This window comes from Camelus ferus, chromosome 16 (genome assembly GCF_009834535.1).
Source record: "Camelus ferus isolate YT-003-E chromosome 16, BCGSAC_Cfer_1.0, whole genome shotgun sequence".
In the NCBI taxonomy this organism is placed as follows: domain Eukaryota; kingdom Metazoa; phylum Chordata; class Mammalia; order Artiodactyla; family Camelidae; genus Camelus; species Camelus ferus.
Window position 1 is genome coordinate 19817242 of NC_045711.1, and position 13518 is coordinate 19830759.

General features: G+C 54.8%; 1 protein-coding gene across 6 annotated transcripts in view; it reads left to right on the forward strand.

Moving 5' to 3' along the window:
* The window catches only part of B3GNTL1 (UDP-GlcNAc:betaGal beta-1,3-N-acetylglucosaminyltransferase like 1), a 76582-nt gene that overhangs the window by 29108 nt on the left and 33956 nt on the right, over positions 1 to 13518 (forward strand). For all 6 annotated transcript variants that reach the window (XM_032499084.1, XM_032499088.1, XM_032499087.1 and 3 more), the window contains one exon: positions 9870 to 9965. In XM_032499084.1, coding sequence (XP_032354975.1) covers positions 9870 to 9965 — 96 coding nt within the window. The remainder of the gene's footprint in view (positions 1 to 9869; positions 9966 to 13518) is intronic.

Below are 13518 nucleotides of genomic sequence, written 5' to 3' on the forward strand. Positions count from 1 at the left end.
TGCCACGCCCCACCAGGTGCACACACTGGAGCTTTTCCAGGCCATGTGCCTGTGAGCCCCAGGATCTGATCCCTGGTGTCTGTGGGCCTGAGACACTGCGTTTCTCCTGGGCTCCCGGGCACTGTGTTTGGAGCCTGCCTGCAGGGCTGTGGGGCCTTCATGAAGGAAAGGGCCTGTTTGTTCCCGGGACAGTGCTCAGGGCTCAGAGAGCAGACTCCGTTAATCGTGGATCAAGTGAGCTGTTCAAGACAAAGGCTCAAAAACACACCTCCTTGAGATAGTTTCTCAAGGAGCCTGAAGCACTTGTGTTTGTCCAGGACAAGTTCTTTCTTTTCCAGTGGCCCTTTACCTTGGAGCTCTGAATTCTGCCCACGGACTCTCTGCTTCTGCGAGATTCAGCACCTCGGTCTCCGTCTCAGCTGCCATCCCACACACACGACTCTGACTCTGGGGCTTGGCTGCCGGCACCTGGCCTGTCGTGGCACCTGACATGCCCAGACTCCACTGGGAGGGCTTCTGGTGTCTCTTCATGGAATAGGTGGTGTCTTACAGCCTTAAGTTTGATGTTGAGGATTCTTATTCCCTGAATTATAAGTGCACTTACATTGCTTAGGTTTAAATATCATTAATGCAAACATGTCCTTGAAATGCATGTGTGAGAAGGTTAAAAATAGCCTTCAGCTGCATCTTGAGAGGCACCCCACTGCTCCTTAGGCTGGAAGCTTCCGGGTGCACATGAGGGAGGGTCGGAAGTCCCCAGTCGCTCCTCCACTAAGTGGCCCCTCGGCCGAGGTAGCGCTGTGGGTGTCGCACTCGTCCTGAGGTCGGATGGCAGGGGCCCGGGGTCACCACCTCGCCAGGCTCGTCAGTCTCCCACCGGGTTGAATCCGTTCTGTGGCCAGGAGGTCAGGAATGGTGGCGACTAGACCAGCCTTCGGGGAGGCCCACAGCCCCTTCTTTGGCCCAACGTGCAGCGCCGCGGACCCCAGCAGCCGCCCCCAGTGCTCCCAGGCCCGTCCACAGTGTCTCATAGGCCTGCTCTTCCCAGCCAACTCCCCTGGGCGCTGACCAGGGCCTGTGAGTTTGTGTGTGTCCTCACCCTGGCCACCTCCCCCTTCCCATAGGTGGACACTTGAGGCTTTCAGGGCTCAGGGCCACCCCACGTGGGCTGGGCTGCAGTGTCAGCCCCTGTGGGCTGTGCCCACGCCCACGTGAGCCCGTGGGTGAGCCTGCTCTGTGGCAGATCCTGGGGAGAGTGCACCAAGGAAGTACAGAGAATTGCTGCAGGGGGTCAGCCTCGGGGTGGGGGCAGGCAGGTGTGGAAGCCCGAGGCGGTCTCCTTGGATAACCTCCCTCACCTAAAGCCAAGGCTGTGGACTTCCTTCCTGCCTGCAAACCCCTTCCCAGCAGCACATGGTAACTGTCAATGGTAGCTTCCCAAGTGGACACCAGACTGACTGTCATGGAGGGGAGGCCTCACATGGCTGTGCAGCAAAGGTCAGAGCTGGAGTCAGAGTGCACAGAGGGTGGGTGGCTTGAGCTGCCGGGAACACAGATGGCCCCTTGTGGGTGCTGCAGGCGCCTCCACATGGCTCTGGCTTCCCTCAGATTCTGAAATGCTGGGAAGGTTTAAGAAACACGCATGTGTGTAGTCGCGTGTGTTCCTAGCAGCTCTGGCAGCTCCAGAGACTGTCCCTTGTGTTATGCAGTCTGCATGCCTATTGACTGTGCGGATCGAGACTGTCCGTCTGCCTTCCTTCCCAGCTACAGAAGGGACGTCGGTGTCGGGGAAGTGAGCTGCCGCGGTGAGGTGGTCCAGCCTGGGCCCCCAGACTTCTGGGCTTCACTGAGCTGCTCTATAGGGACCACCAGACCTCCAGAGGGGCTGGTGGGACTTCTCAGTGACATGGAAAGAGAGATTACATGCACAAATAATATTTTTTGGCCTGGTTCCTTTGTTGGGAAGAGATAAAAGGAATGACAAAGGTCCTGGGTGGATTTCTGCTCACAGTTTATGTCTACACGGGAAATTCAGAGACTGGGGTTTCCAGAAATGTCTTTCATTGGCTCTGATAAATGTGATAATATTTCATGTGGGAGGGGCAGAGATGGGGTCTTAGAAAGCAGCCCCCTTTTTCCAAAGTTTAACGTGCTCTTGACCACCAAGCTAACTGCTTGAGTTAGTTTTCTTTGCTTTAATCTGTTCCCGCTAACGAGTAGCCCTGTGGACTTAAAAGTTGAGCAGACCCGTTCTTGGAGTGGACAGCTGCACTCTGGGTGATATTCGCACCAAGCGTGTAAAATGTATTCTACACGGACGCTTCTGAAGAATTTTGTAACCAGTGTTGCCATTGGAGGGAGTGAGATACTTTCAGATACGCTGTTTCCCATTTTTTTCATGATGGGTTCATATACGAAGTTACTTTGGGTGGTTCTCCATGCATGGGTTCAAAGACTTTGAAATCTAAGGATTCATAAGGAATTTGGGGAAAATGCAGATTGTGTCAGTTTGTCTTAATCTTAATTAAAATACCTTGGTTTGCATTTTTATAAAGTTGTGGGTTAGCGCTTTTCTCGCCAGCCTCGTGATTGAATACAGCTGCCACTCTGTTCCAGCCCTGAGGAGCTTTGCTCCGGGCCTGGAACACCTGTGTGGTCTTCCTGCGTCTGCAGCCAGAACAGGGACTCAGAGCAGTCCTGCTGGGCAGAACCAGATCAGCTTTAGAAGTGCTGTTACTGTGGGGCCAGATCCTGATTTGCAGCTGCTGGTTGGTGGCCTTGTCAGTTGTATCACACAGTTCATTTGGAAAGAATGAAGTGAATGCTCAGTATATGCTTTCCTTGATCATTATTTCTTTGAGGCCATTCGCAAGGAAGCTGTTTGATTATGAGGGTTACAGCTTCCGTAAACCGTGCAGCTGCGAATTCTCTGCAGAACTGCTGGGACGTTTCCTGTCGGGCGTCACTGGGCGGCTCCCAGGGGCTCACTTCTTCACCCACTTACTGAGCATTTGGGAGCAGAGACCCGCTCTGGGCAGAGTGGGGAGGGTCAGGGAAGTGCTGTGTTTGGTCTGGGCCCTCCCTGCGGGCTCTCCTGCACAGGGCAGAGCTGGGAATATGTGGGTACGGTGTCAGGAATCAGAGGCCATGAGGATAAAGGTAGGAAGGAGGCCGGCAGCACCTTACGGAGTGTGGGGTGACCCAGAGCTTTTCCAGTACTCGTGGGCGGGTCCCCCCATGGCCTTGGGACAGATGACCCTTGTAGGCTGATGGCAGGACGTCCCTGCGTCCCTGATGTGAGTCTCCATGGGGCTCCGGGATGGGTGCTCAGGGACCTGGCCTTGCTCAGAGTCAGCAGCAGGGAGGCAGGAGCCGTGGACCCGTCTCCCTCTTCAGGCGAAGCTGGGGCCGGTCTCACCCCTGCCTGCTCTCCCTCATCCCTGGTCCAGCCCTGTGGGTGTGGCTGCTGCAGCCTCTGTCCACGAGCTAGTGGCCAGAATGCGTCAGGCTGACTGGTGTGCGCCCTGGGAGGCATGGGCCCTGAGGAGAGGACGCAGCGCTCCCGCGGTGGGAGGTTGGGAAGGGCTTGGTCCTCACTGCAACTCGGAGCCATGATGGCTGAGGGAGGGGGCGCAGATGGGGGGCCTTGCTCAGATACACAGGCCTGGAGCCCAGCAGCCTGGCCCCCCCGTCTGCCTCCACCTGCAGCCCCAGGGCTGGTGTGCAGATGGGGTGTGAGGGCCTCTGTGGCTGCAGCAGCACTCACAAGGCCTCGGGGGACGCTCAGGGCAGGCACAGGGCTTTGGGATACTTGATATTTGGGAGGGGTCAGGCAGGATTAGTGAGAGTGACTGGGGGTCCGCTGGGACCCTGCTGGAGACGGACAGGGTCCGCAGTAGTGCTCTATGCGGGGTGCCCCACAGGGTTGGGAAGAGGAGGCAGTGGGAGCAGCTAATCCGCTGCGGTCCCGAGAAGTTTCACAGGTTAGAAGTCACGGTGTCGGAGAGCTGGTGTCCGTCCACGTCTGCCCCACGCTGATGTGACCGTCACTCGTGGACACACTGCTCTGCACGTTTGGGTTTCCTGGAGTGTGGCCTCCGCACCCTGGCCACACCTGACACTGCTGGTCACAGGAGCTAGAAGTGTGTTTGGCCGCGTTTCCTAGTGGGGGCTATTGCCCAGGTGACTAGAGGGATCTGTGAGTGAAGTCCTCTTTCAGACAGATTTTTGATGACGGGAGCATTTGAGAGTATGAAATGAGGAAAATAGTTCATCTAATGAAATGTTAAACATTGCTTCCTTTCCTAAATGTACCCACTTCCTAGAGTGTTTGAAGGATTGGATCCATAAGACAATTAGCAGTTCTTAACGAGACACAATTTTTATTTACATTTTACGTTTTAGAATCTTTAGTATTCCTAAGTACCAGCTAGGGACGACTTTCATAAGCATAGTGATTGGTAAGACTGTATGCCTATATCTCTCTTTTCTCCCCCATTTTTCGTCTCCAGCCCCTGGTTCTGAAAGGTCTTCCGGGAGAGCCCTCCGGGGACACCGCGAGGGCGGGCCCTTCCACCGCGTGTCCTCACGCCCTGACCTCTGCTCGAGCTGAGCCGAGGCGCGAGGCCGCCCCGGCAGCCGCTCCAAAGGGCCTCGCAGGTGGGCGCTGCCTCGGCGGCGTCCCTGCCTGCCCGCTGCTCCCTTCGTCTGTTTGTTTATCTTTAAGCTACTGTATTTGGGGGGAGCTGACTCGGGTCATTTCTTACTTGTTTCGTGGAGCTCTGGGATTGCACCCAGGGCCTCGTGCGTGCTGAGCGCTCACCCTGCCCCGAGCCGCGCCCTCCTCCCTTCTCGGTTTGTTCCGTCTTCTGTTGTGTTGACTTTGCTGCTTGTTACTGCCTTCCTTCTGCGTTTCACGTGGCTGGGTTTTCCTCTTCCAGCTTTGTTTTGCCTCAAGCCTCTTTCCTGCCTTTTGGTTTGGTTTGGTTTTGTGATTCCGTTCTATCTGTGCTGCTGACTTGTCAGCGACCCGTCTCTGTTTTGTTCTTTCTCAGAGGTTGGCCTGGGGTCTGCAGCGGGCAGTCTGCCCTCACAGTCTCCGGTACCTGAGTGGTACCATCTCACGTGCAGAGAAGGAAGGTTACAGAACCACCTCCTGTCACACTGTTTACGCTGTGAGCCCTGCAGTGTGGTGTTTTCTGATTTATACTAAAGTCACTTACCCTGCAAGGATGTTACACGTGGGAAAGTGCCTTCTGCTTTTACACCCCTATTTACCGTCACTGCCACCAACCATTCCCTGGTACATGTCAGGTTTCCTTCTGCCTGGAAAGCTTCCTTCATCTTCTTTGTAACGTACATCTTCTTGTGACGAATTATGTTGGCTTTTGTTTTTCTGAAAAAGCCTTCGTTTGCTTCAGTTTGTGAAGCTGTGGTAGCTGGCTGCCAGATTCTAGACTGAGGCTGTTCTTAGTCTAAAGACGTCTCTCCGTTGTCTGGCCTCCATAGCCCCGCAAGAAGCCCTCTGCCACCCCTTGTCCACTTCTCTCCGTGTGATCCGTGCTTTTCTCTGCCTGCTCGTAAGGTTTTCTCTCTAGTACTGGTTTTCAGCAGTTTGATTCTGATGTCAAGCATGGGTTTTTGTTTGGTTCTTTCTAAGGTTTACTCTGCTTGGGCTTTCTTGAAGTCCTGGGATCTGTGGTTTTGTAGTCCTCAGCAAATTTGGAAATTTTTTGACCGTTGTTTCTTCAAGTGTGTTTTCCGTCTCCCACTCGCTTCTCCTCTTGCGTGGCAGTTCCGTGTGTCAGACCACCTCCTGCTCTCCACAGGGCGCTGATGGCCCTTTTCTTCCCCCAGGGTCTGTTTTCTCTGTGTGTCTCACTTTGGGTGTTTCTGTTGCTGTGTCTTCAAGTTCATGACTTTCTTCTTTGGTGTCTAATCTGCTGAAGAAGCAGTCTAGTGTATTTTCATTCAGACATTGTATCCTTCTTCTCTGAAACTTCCGCTCTGGCTTACCTTTGTCTGTGCCTCATGTTCACATTTCCCTCTGCCTGTCTGAGCGCACGGATGGGTTTATAACAGCAGCTGTTTTGAATGCCCTTGTTTGCTGCCTTCCACCGTCTTGGTCATTTCTGTGTCAGCTTCTCCTGGTTACAGGCCATCTTTTCATGCTTCTTTAACACCTCGCAACTTCGGGGGGAGGGGACAGCTCAGAGGTAGGGTGGGTGCTTAGCATGCACCAGGTCCTGGGTTCAATCCCAGTACCTCTATTAAATAAACAAACAAATCTAATTATCTCCCCCCAATTTTTTTGAATTTACAAAAAACAAAAACCCAGTAACTTCTGACTGATTGACCTTGTGATTTTTACAGTGAGTGCTGAGATGTGTTGTTTTCTTTTAGAAAGTATTTTGCTGTTTTTCGCAGTTGGGTTACTGATCTTTCAAGGACCGATTTTAAGCTTTATTAAGTAGAACCAGGTGGTCCAAGACCACTTCCGCTTTACTGCTAGGGTGACACTACCTCAGGATGTCACCTGATGCCCCACGTGTTACGAGCTCTTTCCACTCTGACCAGGGGCCATGAGCCGCCCTCAGACTTGTACCAACTCCCCTTGCATCCTTTTGCTGGCTCTTCTCCTTGTGACTTCCTCTCCTGCCTGTGCAGATGGGTCCTTCACAGACGACTCGGGGCCCTGCTGTGACACACCCACCGTCTGCCTCCACCCTGCCTGGTGCCTGTCCTCCCACACCTGCCTGCCCGTCCGCCCCCAGCGGGGCTGCTGCCTGTCCTCGCGCACCCGTCCGCTCGCCCGTCCGCTCCCAGAGGGGCTGCTGGGCTCTGCCTGCCTTCCTGCTCCTGAAGCTGTGGCTGCAGAGAGCTCAGGGCAGAGCTGATGACGCTGCAGCTTTGCTTTGCCTATTTCCGTTCTCTTAGGGGTCCTGATGTTGAGTGAAAACAGTGACTCCATGGGTTTTGTTTGCTTTGCTACCTGTTGAAGGCAGGAGGCAGTCTGCTGGGCGGTAAGCCGGCATCAGAGCGGTGGAGCCTTGGACTGGGTGGTGCCCAGCTGTCGTTGGAGCCTCACCTCATGCTTTTTGCCCTTTGTCTTGACTATTTTTGATTATTTGTCCATACTTTTCCAGATAACCAGCTAGCTCCAAAAGAAGATTTAATGGCAAATAATGTTGGGGTTTACAGGTGAATTTATGAAATACTTCATGGATCATTTAAGGGTTTGTGATATTGAATCTTCTAATCCAGGAACTTGAAAACTGTTTCCATTTGCTGGATTCCGCTTTTGCCTCTTTTTAGGTGTCTTCATGTAGTTCTGCACATTTCTCATAAGTTTGTGCCAATAAATTCTGCTTTACTTTTTCCTTTCATAAAGTGTGTTGTCTTCATCATCGCTGTGTTGCCCACATGTCTGTGTGGATGGCGTTATGTCTGCACATTAACCTTACATCCTGCTGTCTTGCTGACCCTTGCGTGTTTGCATTTTCCCATTGGTTCCCTTAGGTTCTCTAAACATAGAATCGTTCCATCTGCACATCGCAGTGGCTGTTTCTCTGCCCACCGAGCTCTTAGGCCTCTTGTTGTTTATTTGTCTGGGGGCTGAAGGCAGAAGGGACCCGCACTTTTCCAGCTCCTCCACCGACCAGGGAGGGGGCTCCTTGTGGACCCCCCTGCCAGGGCTCTAGCCTTTGTCCTGCATCCCTTTGAGGCCTGCACTTGCAGGGTCAGAAACAGCCTGGTTCTCCTTACCTCTGCTCTTTCCCTCCGTGGCGGAGGTTAAACCTCTTTATTTTCATGGGAGTATACTTTTGAAACAGAGGGTTTCTACCTCACAGCTTCGACTCACATTTTCCCTTTTTTTCCTCAAAGTCTTTTCTGTTCAGCAATCAAATGCAAGCCAGTTTCAACACGACAAGGAAACAGACACAACTGATGGTTGAAAGGATACACCTTGGTCAGATCAGGTGTGGGACCTTGTTCTGTGCAAGGGATTCGTTCAAGTTCTAATTTACAGCTGTTTTCAGAGTGTGTTTTTAGGTGAGAAAGGAAAGGTTCACGAACGGAATTCAGCAGTATGTAAGAAGGATACACACCATGGCTGTGTGTTTTTATCCCAATCGGAAAATGGACGAAAGACGTGAACGAGGTTTCACTGGGAGGTCAGACAGGCGGGAAATAAGCCCCTGGAAACAGATCCAGCATCACAGCCGTCGGGGGCAAGAAGAGCTGCACCTCACGCCTGCCAGAGGCCGGACTAAAGCACAGGGACAGCTGGGGCGGACGGGGGCGCGGACAGGCGGGCCCCACGCACGACTGAGGTGGCGGAAGTGGCCCTGTCGCTGAAGAGCGGCGGCAGTTTCTCGGAAAATTAAAGGTGCCCCTGCCGTGCGACCTGCAGTTGCACTCCTAGGCGTTTATCAGAGAGACGGAGGCTGACGTTCACGCAACCCCCATGTGCGCCTTTGCCGCAGACAAACAGTAACAGCCCCAAGCTGGAAATGGCCCAGGTGCCCGTAGAGGGTTAAGCCGTGGAGTGTCTTTCAGACAAAAAAGGGACAGGGAATTGTGGGGTAGAAAAAAGCCAATCACAGAAGGCTGCACACTGTGATTGTGTTTATTCAACTTTCTTGAAAAGGCAGAATCGTGGTGCTGAAGTGACAGGTTCGCACTGGCAGCTGGGGTGGGGGTGCGGCTGTCAGGGAAGCACCTGGAGCCCCTGACCCTGCTACCTTACCGTTGGAGGACACTGTGTAAGGGTCCCTGCGCTCTCTCTGTATTATTTCTTAACACTACATGTGAGTCTACCCTTTCTCAAAAAAAGTTGAATTAAAAAAAATGCAACAATGAAAAATTTCAAGCAAGCAAACCATCTCAAAACTCTTCATTAGCACAACTGCACAATATAAGTTAGTCGGTGCATTGTGATACTGGACTTGTTAGCACAAGATTTAAGAAGCCCAGGTGCCCTGGGGCCATGGGGTGACCTGATGATGTCTCAGTAGGGAGCCAGGAGCTAGACGGAAGCCTGCTGACACTGTCACCAAGGGGAGAAAGCACAGCCGTGGGAGGGGACGCTGGCGTTGTCCCCGTCCCCAAGTGGCCAGCCTGTGAGAGCCTCACCAAGGGGCAGGCTCGCTGCTACCTGCCAACACCCCAGCTGCCCTCCCCTGGCCAGAAATGGGGACAGAGGGCCCCTCCTGCTGCCACGAGGGTTCCTCCCCACAGAAACGAGTGTCAGGACCCTGATGTCTGCAGCGTCTCCAAACCCGCCTCACTGACCCCAGAGGCCAGGCTCTCTACCTCTGAGTGCATGCCTCAGCAGAAGGCACAGGGGCTTCATGGGGTTTGAGTCGCTTTCGGACAGGGCTGCTGTGGGTCAGCATGTGCAGGCCGGGTGTGCGGACAGTGGGTGGCTTGCAAACAAGTGCTGGTCTTGTGAGTAGCCAAGAGGAGGCAGGACTGGGGAAGGAGGTGGTGAGAAGTAGTCGGGCGTGTTATGGGAGGAGGGATTTAGACGGCAGACAGCAAGGATGCCTTCCCAGGTGGAGGTACCTCCTGGGGTGGGGGCTCCTCCTTCCTGGGTAGGGGCACATCTTTCCGGGGGGCTTCTCATTCTGGGGTGGGGGGACCTCCTTCCAGGGTGGGGGCGCCTGTCAGGTGGTGTCGTCATGGGGGCTGCTACAACAGCCTGGACAGAGGGAGGAGGCGCCAGAGGGTAGGGGCTGAGCTCCAGGCTGCAGCTCTGGTTTGTTTAGAGGCAGAAGGGAGAGGATTATCGAGAAATAGGATTTTTCAGACTTGCCGCCCCGGAAGCTGCACTAACTTTAAGTTCTGTTTGTCATTGTTTCTCACAGATCATAGGCTGCCAGGTGAGGAGGGAGCCCCCTAGCTCCACCGAGCGGTACACACGTTGGCTCAACCAGCTGGCATCCGACCAGCTGCTCATCCAGGTGCGTCTGCCCGTCTGGGGTCGGCCACAGCCTCCCCAAGAGCGAATCTCCCTCCTGCCAGCCTCCTGCGTGCCAGGCAGGGTCCTGGGAGGAGCTCCCTGGAGAAGGGGACGCATTTCAGAGGAGCCTGGGATGGGGCTGGAGACAGAGGGCAGGCTTGGGGGCCAGGGCAAGGCCGAGCTGCTGGGTTTGGGGTGGGGGTGTCCAGAAAAGGCCTGCATTTCTGGTGGGGCAGGGCCATCCCCAAGTCGGGCAGCATGGAGGGGGCCGGGCCTGGGAAAATGAGCTGAGCTGCAGGCAGTCAGGGCCCAGGAGCTGGAGGTGGCAGAGGCAGAAATCAGTCTGAAAAGTACCTGAGGGCAGGCAGCCTGGGGGAGGAGGCCAGGAAGAGACGGGTGTTAATGAGGTGTTAGGGCAACAACTCAACTTTCTCTGTTCCTCTGCCTTTAACAACATGCTCTCCCTCAGTGTGTCGTAGCCACTTAAAGCTCCGTAGCAAATCACCCCAAAACAGAGACCAAAACAGCCTTCAGCAATTGGGAGGGCGGGGTCTGCAGGGTGGGCCAGGTCTGTTCCAGTTGCTTCTTGGCAGGGTCCTGGTTGCCCCACCAGAGACACTCCAGTCCTGCTGGATGGGCCGGTCCCAAGACCCCCGACCAGTGGTGGAGAAACGTGCTCTTCAGGGCAGGGGACCATGTCAGAGGGGGAGGAGTGGGGAGCAGCCCCCCAAAGCCCAGCCAGGAAGTGGCTGTAAAAGGGCTGGAAATGTGCTCCCCGGTGAGGCACAGGGCTCTGGTTCTCATACCGGGGTGTCCCACGTTGTGATGTCCTGTGATCCTGCTGTGTCATGAAATGCTTTTTTCTAAACTCTGGATTTTGAAAACTGAAACCCTGGTATGATGGAGTGACTCATGATGATAATAAGCTTCTGAAACTAGAATTGCTTGTGATCAAATGTTGTGTTCACTGAGCCCACAGTGACGCAGGAGACCCCTGACAGTTCAGTAACGCAGGCGGACGCGGCCCTCTGTGTGGTGCTGTTTCACAGGCTTCTTTGGATAATCCAGAGTATTTACCCTTTGCTCCAGTTTGGGGTTGGCCAGATGCTGGAGCCACTACCGGTTGCTTCTGTGATTAAGCTTTCTTTTAAGTTCTGCTCCATTCGTGCTGGTCCACACACACACACAATGCTTCTGTATTTGGATTTATTTTTCATGTTTTGAGATGAATATTCCACTAATGGTCTTTTATAGGTAAGAGTGGTGCGCAGACAGGTGAGGGTTGTGTGCTAACAGGGAAGGGTGGTGTACTGGGTGATGTACTAATAGGCAAGGGTGGTGTGCTAATAGGTGAGGGTGGTGAAGAGCCCCTGGGCGCTCCGTCGCCTTCCTGCTGCTCCTACAGGCATGAGAGCAGAAGAAGGACCTGCAGGGGTGGCTGGCGTGGCCTTGCTCGCACCTCACGCTGCGGGAGGTGCGGAGCCAGCAGGGTCTGGCGGTGGTGGTGGGAGCTCTCGGGTTGATATGGACCATCACGTGGTTCGGGGCAGCTTGTGGCCGCTGGGTCGGGCCGTGGCGGTACTGCTCCCTCCTGTCTGCGCTGCGCGGCCCGGGGCCACCGACAGAGCCGCCCTGGGCCTCTGGACGTTCGGAGCTGGGGGGAGGAAGTCCCTCCTCGCTGGGTGTAGGGAGGCGTAGCATGAGTCCACGGAGCCTCAGGTCTCTGAGCAGGACGGAGTCTTCTCCACTCAGGGTCAGGAAGGTGCCAAAGGCCACAGTGCTGCTTCAGGCCGTCACCATCAGGATGAGGATCGAGACGCTCGCTGGGTCCTGGGCCCGCACCTGCCTTTCACCTCTCAGCTGGCATCTGACTCTTAAGTGTACAAACCATTGTTGGCACATGGAGCACATGCACCGTGTCTGTAACTCCTCCCGCCATCCCAGCCCTGGCCCTTCCCTCCAGGGTATGTGCCCCTCTTTACAGACGCTCTCCCAGGTCCCTCTCTGATGATTTTGATCAGAGAATCAGGGCTGCCTTGGTGGAGAGCTGTGGGATCTTTCATGTCCTAACTGGGAAATTAAAACGTCCTGTCCAGTGTGAAAGCTCTGGCCTCCGGTCAGCCCAGGGCCCCTGCTCACGGCCTCAGATGCGCAGCTCTGCACCCACGAGGCTCTCTGGAAACGCTCACCCCAGTCACTGGATGCGAGGGTGGGTGCGTGAGTGTGGAGGTGGCCGTGTGGGAGAAACTGCTGAGTCGGCTTCTGCCGTGTGCTGGATTTTCTGGGAGAGCATGAGTCATGTGGAAACTATGTGACTAAACCCTGAGGATGTGATTTAAATGCAGAAATATGAGTTCTGAGCTAGGCGCGGGCTCAGCTATTACGCGTCACAGGAACAATTAAGGCAGAGTCCTCCTGAACAGGGTTTCTCTTTTTGGTTAGGGGAATCAGTCCAAAGTTTCTCAGAATAAACTGAAAGAAGGTATTTCTTATTTAAGCCATTTCTCAGCTGTGACGGTTGCACAGGTCACACCGCCTTGCGGGGGCTTGGTTCTTAGTCTAATCTGAGTCAGGTTTGCGAGGTGAGAGCTGCTTGATTCGGCTTGGTGTTTGTGTGTCCACTTCACTGTCTGATCAGATACTCACCAGGGGCAGAGTTAAATCGGAGTCTACAAAATGGACACTTCTACTTCCCAGTAACCCAGAGGTGGAAAGTTGTCTGCACAGATGGCCTGGGGCCTGTGCCAGCCTGAAAACGCGTCTGTGTCAGGCAGCGCCTACTTTCACCTTCAGGGACCTGCACCTCCTGAGTCCTCACAGGGGGGCAAGGGGAGGCAAAGCCAGACTGTGCCCCTGCCTCTGAGGCTGCCCCTGGGGGATCCTGGCAGCTTACATGGGTGGCTGGGCCCTTGCCATGGCAGCATGCGAAGCTCTGGCTGCCTGGAGTAGGTGCCCAAGTTCACCGCGGAAGGAAGACGGCAGGCGTGGGTGTGAGGCGCACCCCTCACCCCAGCCCCACCTGGTCTCGTCCTCCACGCCTGCTCCTCGCTGTCCTTGCACCTCTCTCAGGGGTCCATGCTTCCTTGGGGTCTCCGCCTGCTCGGGTGGCCAGAACAGATACAAGAGACAGTCCTGGAGGCTGGAAGTTGAAGATCAAGGTGCCGGCTGGCTAGTTCCCCTGAGGCCTCTCGCCGTGGCATGTAGATGGCCGAGTCCTCCCTCTGTCCTCACATGGCCCCTCCTCTCTCTGCTCACTCACTGCTGGTGACTCTTTCTCCTCTTGTAAGGACACCAGTCCTGTTGGGTCTGGGCCCCCTTATGACGTCATTTAATCTTAATTACCTCCTTAAAGGCCTCATCTCCAAATACAGTCACACGGCGGAGGAGGAGGGGTTAGGGCTACGACATGGACTTGGAGGGCCACAATTCAGCCCATAGCACTTGGACCCCCTCCTCAGTTCCTCTGCAGCCCCTGGTGTTTCCCCTGGTCTGTGCCCCGGCCCCGTGCGTCCCACAGGGCCATCACCCAGCTTTCACGTCCCTGCAGCATCTGA